We start from the raw sequence: 14,905 nt of genomic DNA, 5'->3' as shown, positions 1-14,905 counted from the left end.
TAGAGAGAAGAATGGAGTGAGACAACCATGGATTGGTTGCCTCCCATCCATTCAAATCCCAATAAGAGATCGAACCCCTAACCTTTTTGGTATACAGGACAATACTCCAATTAACCAGCCACCTGGCCAGGGCTCATTCACATTTATTTTTTATTTTTACTACATATAGGGTGTAGCAAAAATAGGTTTATATGTTTTCATATAGAAAATAATAAAATACTTAATAAATAATAAAACATTTTAAAAAACAACTTAAAAAATGAAGAAACTTAAGTTGAGAATTCTAACCTTTAATTTCTGAAGGGCTGTACATATTTTTCTCTTAATGGAATCTTTCAATTTGAGTCTTAAAAATATGTCATTAAAAAGTCTTATTGTTACAGGCTTCTCTCATGTAATGCCTTGAAACATAAAGTCATCTTGCATTTCACTATTCTAACATTTTGGAACAGCATTCTTATGTCAATTTCATTAATAGTAATTCTGAGGTAGCTGTTCGGTAGCAGAGCAGTATGCCAGAGAAACTCAAGCCCATCAGACCTAGTAATCATGGCACCATGGTATTAAAACAAGAGTACCCCCACAGGGAGAGGAAATTCTGTCAATTAACCTTGAATGCTAATTACAGTTTCTTAGGACAAGTTATTTATTCAATATGTAGATAAAAAATTTAATTCCAGTCATCACTAACTTGAATAGTCATATTTTTAAATGGATTTTCAATTTAGGTAAAAGTTTAAGACAAAAAATACACTTAATAAAAATATTATATACTCATTACCATATTCAATTCACAAGAGAGTTCAAGACATAATCATAGCTACATAGCAAATGGCAATGAAATTAAAAGCAATTTCTTTGAACTAAACAGCTGTGAGGGAGGATCCAGGCAGCCCACTCAGCTGCCGCAGTTGCGAAGGCCTACTCTTACATGAATTTTGTGCATCAGGCCTCTCGTATATAATATAAAAAAAGGGCTTAACATATAATATCAGTGTCTTTCTTTTCCTCTCGTATAAGTCAGTCCAAAACCCATTAGGCAGGATGAGCAAAGTTGGCATCAGCATGAAAATGATAGGCATGTGGCATGGGGTGAGGAAGGTTTCTTCACTAAGACAAGGGTGAGTATCCCAACATGGGTGTCAAAGCCTCAGCAGGAAGAGGTGGGACCATACATGAAGAGGAGGAAGCAGAGTCAGAGTAATGGGAGTCAAGTTTGTCACTGTAAGAAAAGGGAGCTACAAATAAGAAAAAGGAGAAAACTAGAATAAACTCTAAGGTATTAGGTTGAAATTAGAGGTGTTGGTATGAATTACCGTTTGTGAAAAATATTTCAACATACCAATATAAATAGAAATGTAGTTGTAAAAGTTCTCAAACACCACACACACACACACACACACACACACACACACACACACACCCACACTTTCCTTAACTCTGTTAATTGACAGGACCTAATGCCCAGATCTTAGTTTCTATAACCTATTCTCCACTAAAAAAAAAAAAAAATGCCAGGATCCTTGGAGAATTCACTGATTCCAGGAAAATATAAGATGAACCTGAGACGTTCAATGGGACAAGCCAAAAGGACAGAGAAACTAGCTTAAAAGGAACTCCTCTTTGCCAAAACTGGGACAATTTGAGCTTTAAAATAAATAAGGACAGAAATAAACCAAAACCTATCAAATAAAAGAGCAAGCCATATGCCCCTGTGGATTTAAGTTAATACATTCATAAATAAATGGCAAAAAAAAAGTCATTTCTTAAAGTAAAAAGCCAACTTTTTAAAAATATTTTTTTAATTTATAAAAGTAAATGTTTTACATTAAAAAGAGAATGAATGTAGAAAGAGGAAAATCACCATACAGCAACCATTAGAATCAAAATTAAATCAGACAAAAAGGAAAGCTCAATGCATTCTAAAAGCAGAGGTTTCTGTTTAAAAGTACAAGAATGAAACATTTATGATCTCAAAGTACCTTGCCAATATCCTTATCAATAAAAAAGAGAGAAAAGAGTAACTTAATTGTACAATTCTATAATACAGCATCTGCATATCGCATTGTATGTTTACTATTCAAAGTCAAATCTCTTTCCATCATCATATATTTGACCCTCTTTACTACCTCCCCCCAACCTCCCTTTTCTGCTGGTAGTCAACATACTTGTTGTCTGTGCCTATGAGTTTCTATTTATTTCATTTGTTATTTTCAGTTTTGTATCAAAAATGAAAGAGAGAAAGAGAGAGAGTGAGAGAGAGAGAGAGAGAGAGATAACTTCACAGTGAAGAAGCCTAGCAAGCTCCACTTTAATCAAATGCTAACAGGAATGGCAATAGGAACCCAATAATGGCATGCAAGAAAAATACAGCATCATTTCTCTAATATTCCTGTCAAAATGCATGATATCATGAGGAAGCATCAGATATTATGTTTATGTGGTGGAACATATCTGATGTGTAGTTTTTAAAATTGCCAAAGTCATAAAAGTCAAGAAAAGACAAAGGATATCTTTCGGAACAGAGGCTAGAGAGACATGGCAACCAAATGTAACAGGATGCGGGACTGAATAGTGGGCCCATAATGGACACTGGTGGGACAGATGGCAGAGGAGGCCTGAGAACCAGATGGTAGAAATATCTCAGTGTCAGTTTCCTTTGAACGGCTGGATTGTTGTTACATATAAGATGCCATTGTTTAAAGGAGATACGCACTGAGTGTTCAGGGGTGATGGGGCATCTTGTTAGCAATTTATTTTCAAGTGCTTCTAAAATAAAAAGTTCTTTGTACTAGTCTCAAACTTTTCTATAATACTTGAAATTATTTCAACAGGAAAAAAGATGATACCAGATCCTTTATAATTTTTCATTTAAAAATATAAATAAGGTAATAAAATTATTAAAAGAAGCCATTGTGTTAAGGTAATTTTTTACTTAAAACAATATGTTGAAGTCATATTTCCACTAAAGCAGTAACTTCTAAGACAACTACATACATGTTCCTGTTTAATTCAATAAGACAATGGTACTATAAATAAGTCCTTTGACAAAAAGAGAGAAAAACAGTACAATGAAGCAGTCTTCACTCTTTATACTCTTATCATCAGTAAATAATTCTAAGATGCACATGTTCCCCCCTTACAGAGCCATATTGTTTTCTAGTACACATATATATAAAAAACTCTGAAAACACAAACCCAAATACCTTGATTTAGGTGTGTGGCCTCCATGATCTGCACACCATTCACAGAGCACTGAGACCCACTTAGGGGTATCAGCGTCACCGTCCCCCCGGCATTTTCAAAGATACAGTGCTCACTCTCCAAATCCAGACCGTGAAGAACTAAGTTGGAAAAACAAAGAAATGTTTCTTTGGTATCTAGAACAATGATTCTCAAACTTTATTAATTTTTTATTCAATTGCCATATTGAATGTGTTTTCTTTTTCATGTAAATACTGTGAAGTGAACCTTTAGTTTTAGAGAGGAAGACGAATTTCAGTTCATAGCATGAACTCATAGAACTGAAGGTATCCCTTTAATGTTACCTTAAAGTATCTGAATATCACCTGTATAAGGAAATACATTCTGGGATGCTTATTAACTTCACCTTCAGGAAAAAGATAATGGAGTAACTTGTCTTAACAGAAAACCTTTGAGCCACTCTATTTGATGCTGAATAAATTTATTTCATTTGTCAACCAAAGTTCATAGTAAAATGGAGAGAACACAGGGCTCCAATGCTCAAAAACTTATTGTGACCTCCATATTATAACAGATCCTATGTGCCAGGAGCAGAAATCAAAGATGAAGTTGGCATGATATGGATCTTGGGTGGCCCCAGGAAGTCTCCAGAAGCACACTGTTATAGCCTGTGACAACCCTGAGAGAACTTAACATCACAGACCTCTCATCGCAGAGCATGTGGCAGCTAAGGTTTCCCTAATCACACACGGCTATCCTGAGTTATTCTTGTTTAATGAATGGCCAGGCATGGATGTGAACGCCTGTCAAATAACCCTACATGATTTTAGGCACAGATCTTCACCAGCAGCTCAGGGCAGGCGAAGTATCTCCCATTGTTCCCCACAGAACTGCACTTCTCTGCTCACAGAAAACACGTGTTCTTGCCACTCACCATCATGTAAAGCAACCTCAAGAGTCAAACACATCATTTAATGATTGGAAGAAGAGGCCTGATGCCTAGTTCTACTCAAAAACTATTGATCCTAAGGACTTCTTGGAATTGGTTTTCTGCTCTCTCGGTTTCACAGCAAACAGTAAATACACGTAGGAATTTCTAGGGTTGGCTTGATTAACAACTTACACTGGTAGAAAACTAAGTTCATTGCCAGCAATTCTAAAAACAGCTGCGAATATACAATTCTTCCCTGCCAACTCCACCTGGCCCCACACACATACACACACCACCATCACTGACATGATTTCCCAAAGTTACGCTTGTAAAGCCTGGCATGTCCTCACCCTGCTCGGGCACCATCACTAGGAAACCCAGGGAGCCGTGCCTCCAGGTGTGTGTATGCTGTACATGTGCGTATTCTACTTCCCATTATCATCTTTGAGCAGGTACATGTCTATATCCTTCCCAGTAAGGGACTTTATATCCTTTGCCTGTGCCTGTTGACACTTCCATCAGTGTCCCACTGTGACAAGAGTAGAGTGATTTAAATAACTATACTCTTGAAAACTACCACAAAGTATAGAATACATGGAGAGTGAGGGGGAAGAATTCATAGTTTCATTTTATTCACTAAATTAATTCTTCTGTTTTATTAATTTGAATTCCACATTATAGAAATACACATAAATATAGAATATTTAAAAGATTTCTTTTTATAATTACTTCATGTCCGTCACTCAAAAGAAAGTTCTCCATTAAATGATTTTTAAAATCATTAGCACCCTGGCTGGGTGGCTCAATTGGTTGGAGCTTCATCCTATGCACCAAAAGTTCAATCCCTGGTCGGGGTACATACAGAAGGCAACCGATTAATGTTTCTTGCTCACAACGATGTTTCAAATCTACTTTTTTTAAAAATCCTTGGCTGAGGTTTAAAAAAGAAAACTCACTGGTAAAAGAAAATTGATGAAGGTTCTTACCAATATCTTGTTCTGTTGAAGCATCTTCTCTACCAACATATGTCTGACCTTCCTGAGAAGAAGAGACAAGTAAAATTTATTAGTAAGGACATGAAAGCCATCCGCTTTGTCAGTTTTCATTAAAGCCCTAATTGACCTGATAAGCAATGTCCCAGAGAATGCCATGGCAGCCATGGCAATGTCCCAGGAAGGCCACAGCCTCAGTGCTATCAGAGTTCACTGAGGCTCTGAAACAATCCTCTGAGGGTTATCGGGAAGATGACAGGAGAACTCCTGGGACTTACTGTCCAACAGTAGGTAGGCTCCTATCTTGGCCTATAATCTGCCCAGGACAGTCATCTCAGTGATGTTTCTGATCCTTACTGGAGAGTTTCTCCTCCAGTGAAGAGGGTTTCCTTATGTCTAAAAGTTTATGGGTGTCCACAAAGCACAATGCAATACCATTTTCATATAAAGCCATGGATCAGAGAGAGGTTAGTAAAGTCAAGGGTACAGAAGCAACTACTGACACGGATGTGGAAATTCTGCTCTCTTGACATGAATAGCCTGTTTAGGATCAGGTCCAATAATGTAGTCAGGAGACACACCTTTAAAATTAAAATGATGGCCCAGAAACATATAGCCAATCCCGGTTCCAAGTACTTGTGACTTTTCTTCCCTAGTTTCTCTGCCTTTTTATTTCTTCTCAGTCTTTGCTAAATCTACACATTTAGCTTTAGAACTCCATAAAAATGGGAACTTCTAATGCCACAGAGCCCCAATGAAGTGTGGGAAATCCCCAAAAGGACTCAAGGATTTGTCGCATATTCTTTAATGTAATAGCTGTGTTCAGGGACACAGAATATTATAACAAACCTTGCTAGTGTATAAAGGATAATGGGAAAACAAAATTAGAATGTTCCACTCAGGCAGTTTTACCTTCAAGTGATATAAGATAATTCCAGTACTCAGAAGGTCATCATCAATGCCAATCAAATGGGGCAGTTCAGAATCCAAAACAACTCCAATACCTTCTTTTCTAAGGGCTAGAGTTTGTTCCTGAAATCAGAAGTGAAATAAAACAATGTTAAGGAAAGAGAACATCTTTTTAGGTATTTTTTTTGCTTCTTTGTTTTTTGTTTTTTGTTTTTGTTTTTAGGTGTTCTCTAGAGCAGCAGTCGTCAACCTTTCAGACCTCCTGGACCACTAGTGGTCTGCCATGGCAATGTCCCAGGGAAGGCCATGGCAGCCATGGCAATGTTCCAAGGAAGGCCACAGCCTCAGTGCTATGAGAGTTCACTAAGGCTCTAAAACAGGGGTCTTCAAACTACGGCCCGCGGGCCACATGCGGCCCGCAGAGGAGTCTGATCCGGCCCGCCAGGTTTTTTGGGCAGTGAGCGCAGCTGAGGTGTTACAGTAGGAATTAGTAGTTCATATAGTCCGGCCCTCCAGCTCTCTGAGGGACCATGATCTGGCCCCACTTTAAAAAGTTTGAGGACCCCCTGCTCTAAAACAATGCTCTGAAACAATGCTCTGAAGGTTGTCGGGAAGATGACAGTAGAACTACTTTAACACTGCTCTAGAGTGTTAAAATTTTTTATTTCTCATCAAAAATACTGTAAGAAAAATGGACCTTAAACGTTATCTTGCATTCCTGGCATATGATAGGCAAAGTAAAGTTGAAACATAAAAGCTCAATTAAAATGAATTAAACTTATTGCCTAATTTATACAACTTCTTTGAAATCTTTCCTTCTTTAGGAAAGGTTCTGCAACTACCAGACTACAAAGGATTCTTTCTCCCTCTTTAAAACCTTTATTTCATCGAATATCTAGATGTCTCCTAATTTGCTGGCTCTTCTCTCCAGTTACTATGGATAACCTGTGTATGTTCCTAAGATGAGGCCTTTCCTGTGCATTAGCTGCCCCAGCACCACACACACTTCTGTCTTCTGCATCATCTTCTCCTACCTATGGATCATCCCCACATCCCCACAAATCTGTGATGGATCTCCTACCATCCACCATCCACCACCACCACCACCACCACCACCATCACCACCTCCCTTGGCCCTGTTTCTCTGTCCAGCTGTCAACAATTTCTTTCTTGCCCTTTAGAAAAAATCACCTAAAAAGAGATCCCTACACTTAGTTCTTCAATTCTTCCCCTCCTGCTCTCCACTGATCCCAATCCATAGGGTCTTTCATCCTTGGGTGTGTAATATCTATGGTCATCCCTTGGTGATCTCTTCTTGTCTCTTGACTTTACCTGCAATCTACATGCTAATGACTCTCACATCTAAATCTCTTGGCAGACCTCTCATGCAACAGACCTGCCTACTTCAATATACCTGTGAGGATACCAAATAGGCAACTCAGACTTAATGCATTAAAAAACCCACCCTTCTTGGGTGGGGTCAATGGGGAAAAATAAAGGGGGGGGGGCATATGTAATACTTTCAACAATAAAGATTTTTAAAATAAATAAAAGCCTACCCTTGTTTCCTCCTGACTTCCAAACCTGCACATTATCCCTTCTCAGTGAATGCCAACCTTCCTTATTGTTACTTGAACCCAAAATCATGGCTCTACTTTGTTCCTTTCTTTCTCTTAACATTACATACTTAGTATTGACTCTGCCATCAAAATATGTCCCCAATAATGTAATGTAGAATGAATATGCTATACTTATATAAAGCTACCCATATTAACCTTAGTAAATGCTAAACCAAGCTTATTACTCTAACCTGATTTTTCTCTCAAAACTAGAGCTTAGATATTGAAAGGGGTTTTTTTTGTTTGTTTTGTTTTTGTGTTGTTGTTTTTTTTAGTAGACTTCACAATCCAGCAGTTCATTTCCTGTGTGAACCTAAGGAGCAGCCTTACCTTTAAGGGCCTGGCTAATGCTGACTGCCTAGACACAGGAATTCATTGATTAAAAAATAAAAACACATGACCAACTCAAAGACACTGACCATGAGAATCATATTGGGACCAGCAAGGACAGTCCCTGCATGTCCAAAGCTCCTACCCTGGTCTTTTGATTCTGCTTTCCTTCTCCCTCCTTATAAAAAACCTCCACCTGCACTGAGATCTTAAGATTCTTTTTTGAGGACTGGGAAAAGTCCCTCATCTTCTTGAAATGCCGGCACTTGAATAAACCTCTTTCCTTTTACCAGCATTGCTCTCATGAGTTTAGTTTTCCTTGTGACAGGCAACAGAATCCACATTTCAGTTATAATCTAATAATCTAATAGCATCAAGACACCTATACCACTCTTTTCCCTGGCCCAACCACAGCATCTTTTAAATATATCACCACAATGATCAAAGATACTACCACTCAAGCCCCAGCCATGTTTCATACTCTACTTGACAGCCAGATGGATATTAGGGCAGGCCACTCCTCTGCTCATTTCCTTTATATGGCCTCCCATTTCACTGAAATAACAGCCAAAGTCTTTGTATCCTTCTACAAAGTACTATATGATCACATGCCTTGCTAATCTCCTGCTCTCATCTCTTGCCACTCTCTCCCTTGCTCATGCCTCTCTAGGTACCCTCAGCTCCTTGCTGTCCTCAAACTTGCCAGCCTTACCCCACTTTAGGGCCTGGTCATTGTTTTTCCCTGTTTCCTTCTGCTTTTGTAGTTGCTGTTGTCATCTCACATTATCTATTCCTTCTCTTCTCCTACAGCAGGGATCCTCTACCTCAGCACAATTGACACTTTGGACCAGATGATTCATCATTATAGGAAGATATTTTGTGTATTGTAGAATGTTTAGTAGCATCCCTAGCCTCTACCCACTAGGTATCAGTAGCACACACACTCTCTTTCCCCTGAGGTTGTGAAACCAAAAATATCTCCAGACACTAGCAAATGTCTAGGGGGAAACACTAGCCCTAGCTTAGAAGAATTCCCTATATACATGTATAGGCCCTCACTTCCTCCAGTCTCACTCAAAAGCCACCTTCTGCCATTGCCCCATATGAGAGTAATCATCAACCTCACTTATCCTGATCTGTTTCTCTCCTTAGCAGTTATCACTATATAATGTTATATACAAGTACATTACATAAATACTATAAACCAGTGCCTAATTTCATGTCTGGCACATAGTAGCTCCTCAATCAATATTTGTCAAATTAATTAATATTTAAACTCTAATAGCTCCCACTCAAACTAGAGTGAATTCAGAGAAATGCAGGGAGGAGGGTCAATGGCAGCCCCTCAGGGAAGAGACTGTCAGGCCTGTGTCAGCATCAGGCCATCTGACCAAAGATAAAAACAAAACAAAAAACAAATAACCAAAACCCCTAAAATCAGGCTTCTGGCAAGTCTAAGAAAAAGCAGACAAATTCCAGAAGATTGAAGGTGAAAAATTCCAGCCTTGAGGCTGGGCTGGGCTGAGTTCAAGATGAGTCACATCTAAGATCATGGCACTATGCTCTGATTGTAGGCGCACAGGGAGCAACAGGGGAGCAAGTTCCAAGCTATATACTGAGGCTCCTGGTCAGAGACCCTCCTGGTGAATCTCTTCCCCTCTCCCACCTCAACAATAAGACAGCATGACTAAGGCACAGCTCTGGAACGCCAGCACCCAGCAATGCCTAAAACGTAAGCGACACTCCCTACATTCCTGGAATGGCTAAATGTATTTTATGTCATTTAAATATTAAAATGATGTCTAAAATCTGCCATTCTCTATCAGGTGTCGGCAACCTGCAGCTCCTTTTGTTAAGTGAAAAAATCCTTTTTCTGCACGATCCGGTATATAGCATTAAGGTAAGAAACAATATATGCAGTGTTATATTTGTTTTAAATGTCGCAATGGTTTTGCGGCTCCCAGGTTTTTGTTTTCTTTCGAAAACAGGTCCAAGTGGCTCTTTATGTCTTAAAGGTTGCCGACCCCTGCTCTAGGTGAAGGAATCAGGACTTCACAACTTTGCAGACAAGGCAGCTCCTAAAAGGTTCTGGGGAAGGGTGGTGGAAACTTCCCTGGAGTCCTTCAGGCCTCCCCTTCTGCAGGCATTTGAGTCTCAAAGGTGCACACACAAAGCTGGTGTCATGCAAGAGGGCAACAGAATGAAGTAGCAAAAAAAAAAAAGATGGTTACAAATAAAACATAAAAAGTACCACTTGAAAGAAAGCAATTTAATTTAACAACCATTACATAGATGCAGAGAAAAATGGCCAATACATAACTTAGATTCAAGAAAAGGAAATGCAGCCCTGACCCTGACTGGTTTGGCTCAGTGGATAGAGCTTCGGCCTGAGGACTGAGGGTCCCAGGTTCAATTCCAGTCAAGTGCACGTGAACTGTTCTGGGTCTCTAGGTCCATGAGAAAAGAAAAGTGACTGTTCTCATAAATCCAGAGACATATGTACTTTCTGCATAAAAGTGTACAATAACACCCCCCCCCAAAAAAGTCAATATTTAAAAATCTAATAGCTCCCACTCATGCTAAAGAAATTGTTTTGGACTACATCCCAGTTTAATTTAATATTCCTTTTTTTTTAACCACTGAAAAACAATCTTTTTCCTTCCCTGAAATAAGTCTCAGAAACTTTGAAAGCCATAACTTGGAGCCACTAGGTCAAAAGCATTACCTATTCTCAGCAATCCCCAATACACTCACACACTAACGCATACCAGCATGCATTCACACACATACATGGAATGGATAAAACCTGAATTAAGAGAAAGTTTCCCAGGATTGGGGGTGGGTGGGAGGGACAGATGAATTTATGATTAATGCTGCCCTAAAGCTCTAAGGCATTCAAGCTGCATTCACTACAGATATTATAAAAGTGTCACCTCATAAAACTAAAGACGAGGGTTTAAATCATTGCTCAAGTGAAAAAGTGATTTCAGACAAAAGTATCTATCACATATAAAATATTTATTGAGTGGCATCTACTGTGTACATAATTTATGAAACACCTCTTTGATAAGATGGAATATTTAAATAGTAGGGCAGGTGATCCCTCCCCCAACTCCAACCACACTGGGTCTCAAATAATGAAGGTGATAAAACATGTATAGCTGCACATATTTTGTATTGAAACAAATCTTTTGGCAACCAATATTTGCATTAAAAGGAAACTATGGCCTAAGAGGGTCAGAACATAGAATCAGCTTATTTTAAACATTACGTTCATTACATTTGCAAACAATATGTTCAGTATGCTTTCCTTCAACCACTGAATGTAAAACATGTGTCCAGGGCTGGGACAACTGCAGCCTCACTTCTGGCAGATTCCAGTGGTTCAGGTGAGCCGCAGGCAGGGCTGCCCAGATAGGCGGGAAGAAGGCCAGCCACACATGGACTGGGTTCACTGTGAGCATCCCACGTAACCATTATATTCACTTATAATATAATAAGATCCAGGAGGGATTCAAGCTCTTAGTCACAACCACATACTTTGTAACTAGCACTGTGTCTAACAAAACTCAACAGCTTCCCTGAAGGGAAAAAAAAAAAGTGAAAACCAATACAAAAACTTACCAAGAAGAAACTATTTTTCCCTCTGGAGAAGCCTACTGGAGAGCTAGATGTTGCTTGGAAAATACTGGGGAAACTGGCAATGTGTCTGTGCCACTAGAGTAAGACTTAGAGAAACTGGGTTTGCTCACACTGTGTTAGGTGAATACAGCTGCACCAGGTTCACAGCAGTCACTCAATAATTGCTGATTATTTGGCACTGTGGGGGGGTAAGTGATTTTAAGTGCATTTGAGGGGATAGCCAAGAATTAAATATCAGAATATCTTTATGGAAGAGTGTATGGAGAACTATGTGTTTCATGAACAGTGGACTTTTGTACAGATGCCTCCCAGTATAAAGTGCACCTAATTTCTGCAAACATTTCAGCCCTCAGCAGAACAGGAGGAAATAAAACATGTACACCATATTCGGGGAGTGGAGCCCATACCCAGGGTGAGTGTGAGGAGGGAGGAGGAAATTGGGTAGGCAGGTAGACTTTTGTAACAAAGAAAATCATCCTCTTGCAAAGCTGCTTTTTAATTTTTTAATGCATGTAATTTTATCTGAATTTCATATTAGAAAAATTATATGTAGTGAAGAAAAATTATATGTAGTGAAGAATAATTATATGTAGCGAAGAAACACTTGAATTTCAACCAAGTGTTTCTTCACTACAAGAGATATGTCCTAAAATATCTTTCTAAGTAAGACACGATAAAACATATTAGGCTGACAATACTGCATACATATACTTTTCATCCCTGTTTCTGTTTTGAGCAGCACTACTGGAGTTTGGACATGTCTGAGACCATGTGCCTCCGGCCCTTACACCGGAATGCCAGGGAGCTGCTTTTCACTGGGCCACATGCCGGGTCACACTTCCTTTCTTGGGGAACATTGAGGCTCTACTGTCTTCAGAGAGTGCATGCTGCTCTGAGGAAATATGAAGCTAGTCCAACTCTCAGTCCATGGCAGATCCTTTGGTTTTCTGCTTGTATCTTTGGAAAATATTTCCTTTACACTTGAAACCCAATCATTTAGTTAGGATAGATATCAGTATTGGAACATTCTGTACTCTAAATTTTCCTGGAACACAATTCATTCTTCCAATCTGCAGACTCGGTTCTTTTGTTTTTGTTTCATTTCATGAAAATGTTTGTTTTTTTATATTTCAACTTGTGGCCCAATACATGAAATTTATGCACGAGTGGGGTGTCTGTCAGCCCAGCCTACACCCTCTCCAATCTGGGACCCCTCAGGGGATGTCTGACTGCCAGATAAGTTGGACATCCCTTTCGTATTCGGGGACTGCTGGCTCCTAACTGCTCACCTGCCTGCCTGCCTGATCGCCCCTAAGCCCTCTACCTGCCAACTTGCTTGCCCCCAACTGCCCCCCCTGCTGGCCTGCTCACCCTCTATTGCAACCCTGCTGGCCTGATTACCCCCAATTGCCCTCCCTTCCTGGCCTGATTGCCCCTAATTGCCTCTGCCTCAGCCTCAGCCCCGCCACCATGCTTTGTCCAGAAGGACGTCCAGAAGGTCTCCTGGAAGGTCTCCAGTCTAATTAGCATATTACCTTTTTATTAGTATAGATTTCTGTTTCATTTGTTGACTATCTACTTTGGGGTCACCAATTATTCTTATACACCTTTACCTTTTAGCTTCTGATTGCTTTAATATCTTGATCCTTTAATTTGTATACAATGAGATTATCCAGACATTAACTTTTAGTAATTTGATTTCAATGGCATCTACTTTTTTCCTTGATAGTTCTAATTTTATTCATTAGTCCTGAAATGGATGTTGTTTTAGACTCAAAATCTATCTTTAGGTGTACAATCTCCTCTCTCCCTCTCTTTCTCTCTCTCTGTCTCTCTCTCTCTCATCTCATCCTGCTTTTTATTATCATCTTGCTTTGTTTATTGAATTACTGTTTCTCATTAACTTGTTCCACAGAATGAAGCAATTGTAAGAAATTCCCTCCTAGGCCTTGAGGTATGTTTTCATCAGGATCTGGATCTTTTGTCTTTTGCATACTTTTCTCCTTTTCTGGCATTCTGTTTGCCTGTCAATCCATCCATCCATTTATCCATCCATCCACCACTAGGCTAAGTTTATATAATTGCTCTTTTTCTTTATCTTATATTTGTCTTAGGTATATGTGTCCAGAAATTCCCTAACAAAGGATGAGCAAGTCCTTGACTCTTGTCCTGCCATATCTATCATCTTTCCAGTTCAAAGTGGTCTGCATGCTGTCCACTCTTCTCTTTAGTTAGATGGAATGGTAGAGAACCAGATCCCAGCTGACACACTATAAAGACCAAGTTCCTATTTTCTGCTCTGGATTAACAAAGGTGGTTAACTATCCTCTATTGACTCCTTCCTTCTGCTGGAAAAGAGATCCCATTTCTCTAGGCCCAAAGTGTGATACATGTACCCCCAGGGGTACGGGAAGAGTTTGGTGGGGGTACGTGTTGCACCGGAATTTGGTGGGGATATGCACTGCACACCATGCTTAGCTGTGCCTAATTCTACGTTCTCACGAGTACGAGGGGTACTCAGCGTTACAAAAATTATAGAAGGGGTACACATATGTCAAAAGTTTGGGAAACACTGCTCTAGAGAAAACTGCTCTCGGGTATCTCCTTGTTTCACCAGGCCTTCACTTACAGAGACAGAGCTCCGCTTTTCACATCATCCCATTTCTATGATTCCTCAATAAGAATAGGAAAATCAATGTATTCCTCCAAATCAATTTGATTTAAGGGTACTGAGGAGGGTTTTTAGAATCTTCATTCATTCAGCTTCTAACGCACAAGCACTTCTAAGGCAAACCCCCTTAACAACCTTCCCTCTTCTCTTCCTCAGTGGCTAGCTTGTGACCTTTTTCATCTGCTTCCTATTAGTGATTGCATGGTGGTGTTTCTGCGGCAGGATGGGATGTTTATTTTGCTTATTATTATCATATCCTTATTTCTTTGAAATCTGTGATGACATTTCCAACTGTCTATTTAACAACAAAGTCAAGAACAGGGTTTCAGCAAGCTACAAAATGGAAAGAAGAAAATATTCTTAGGTGTTTCTTGAATACAGATACAGATGAAGAAAACATTAATATATATATACACTACTATATATAAGGAACTGCTGGACACCTGGTTTGACTAATAAACCTGGGGAGATGATCTGAAAACCCAGGCAGATGGGTCATTATTTGATCCTAAAACCAGGAAGCTACTGAGACGTCTGAAAACAGGAAATGGTTGGTACTTCAGAAGATGAATCTGGCAGGATGAATAAGAACAGAGAAAAATTTGAG

General features: G+C 39.4%; 1 protein-coding gene across 4 annotated transcripts in view; it reads right to left on the bottom strand.

The window, feature by feature from the left end:
* KIF16B (kinesin family member 16B) overlaps positions 1-14,905 on the bottom strand; it is a 252,717-nt gene that overhangs the window by 113,261 nt on the left and 124,551 nt on the right. For all 4 annotated transcript variants that reach the window (XM_084887626.1, XM_084887625.1, XM_084887623.1 and 1 more), the window contains exons 13-15: positions 6,040-6,159; positions 5,122-5,173; positions 3,207-3,344 (exon numbers count right to left, since the gene is read on the bottom strand). In XM_084887626.1, coding sequence (XP_084743752.1) covers positions 3,207-3,344; positions 5,122-5,173; positions 6,040-6,159 — 310 coding nt within the window. The remainder of the gene's footprint in view (positions 1-3,206; positions 3,345-5,121; positions 5,174-6,039; positions 6,160-14,905) is intronic.

Source organism: Pipistrellus hanaki, assembly GCF_964339955.1.
Source record: "Pipistrellus hanaki genome assembly, chromosome: 6".
NCBI classification, from domain to species: Eukaryota; Metazoa; Chordata; class Mammalia; order Chiroptera; family Vespertilionidae; genus Pipistrellus; species Pipistrellus hanaki.
This window is presented reverse-complemented; position numbering and strand designations above follow the sequence as displayed.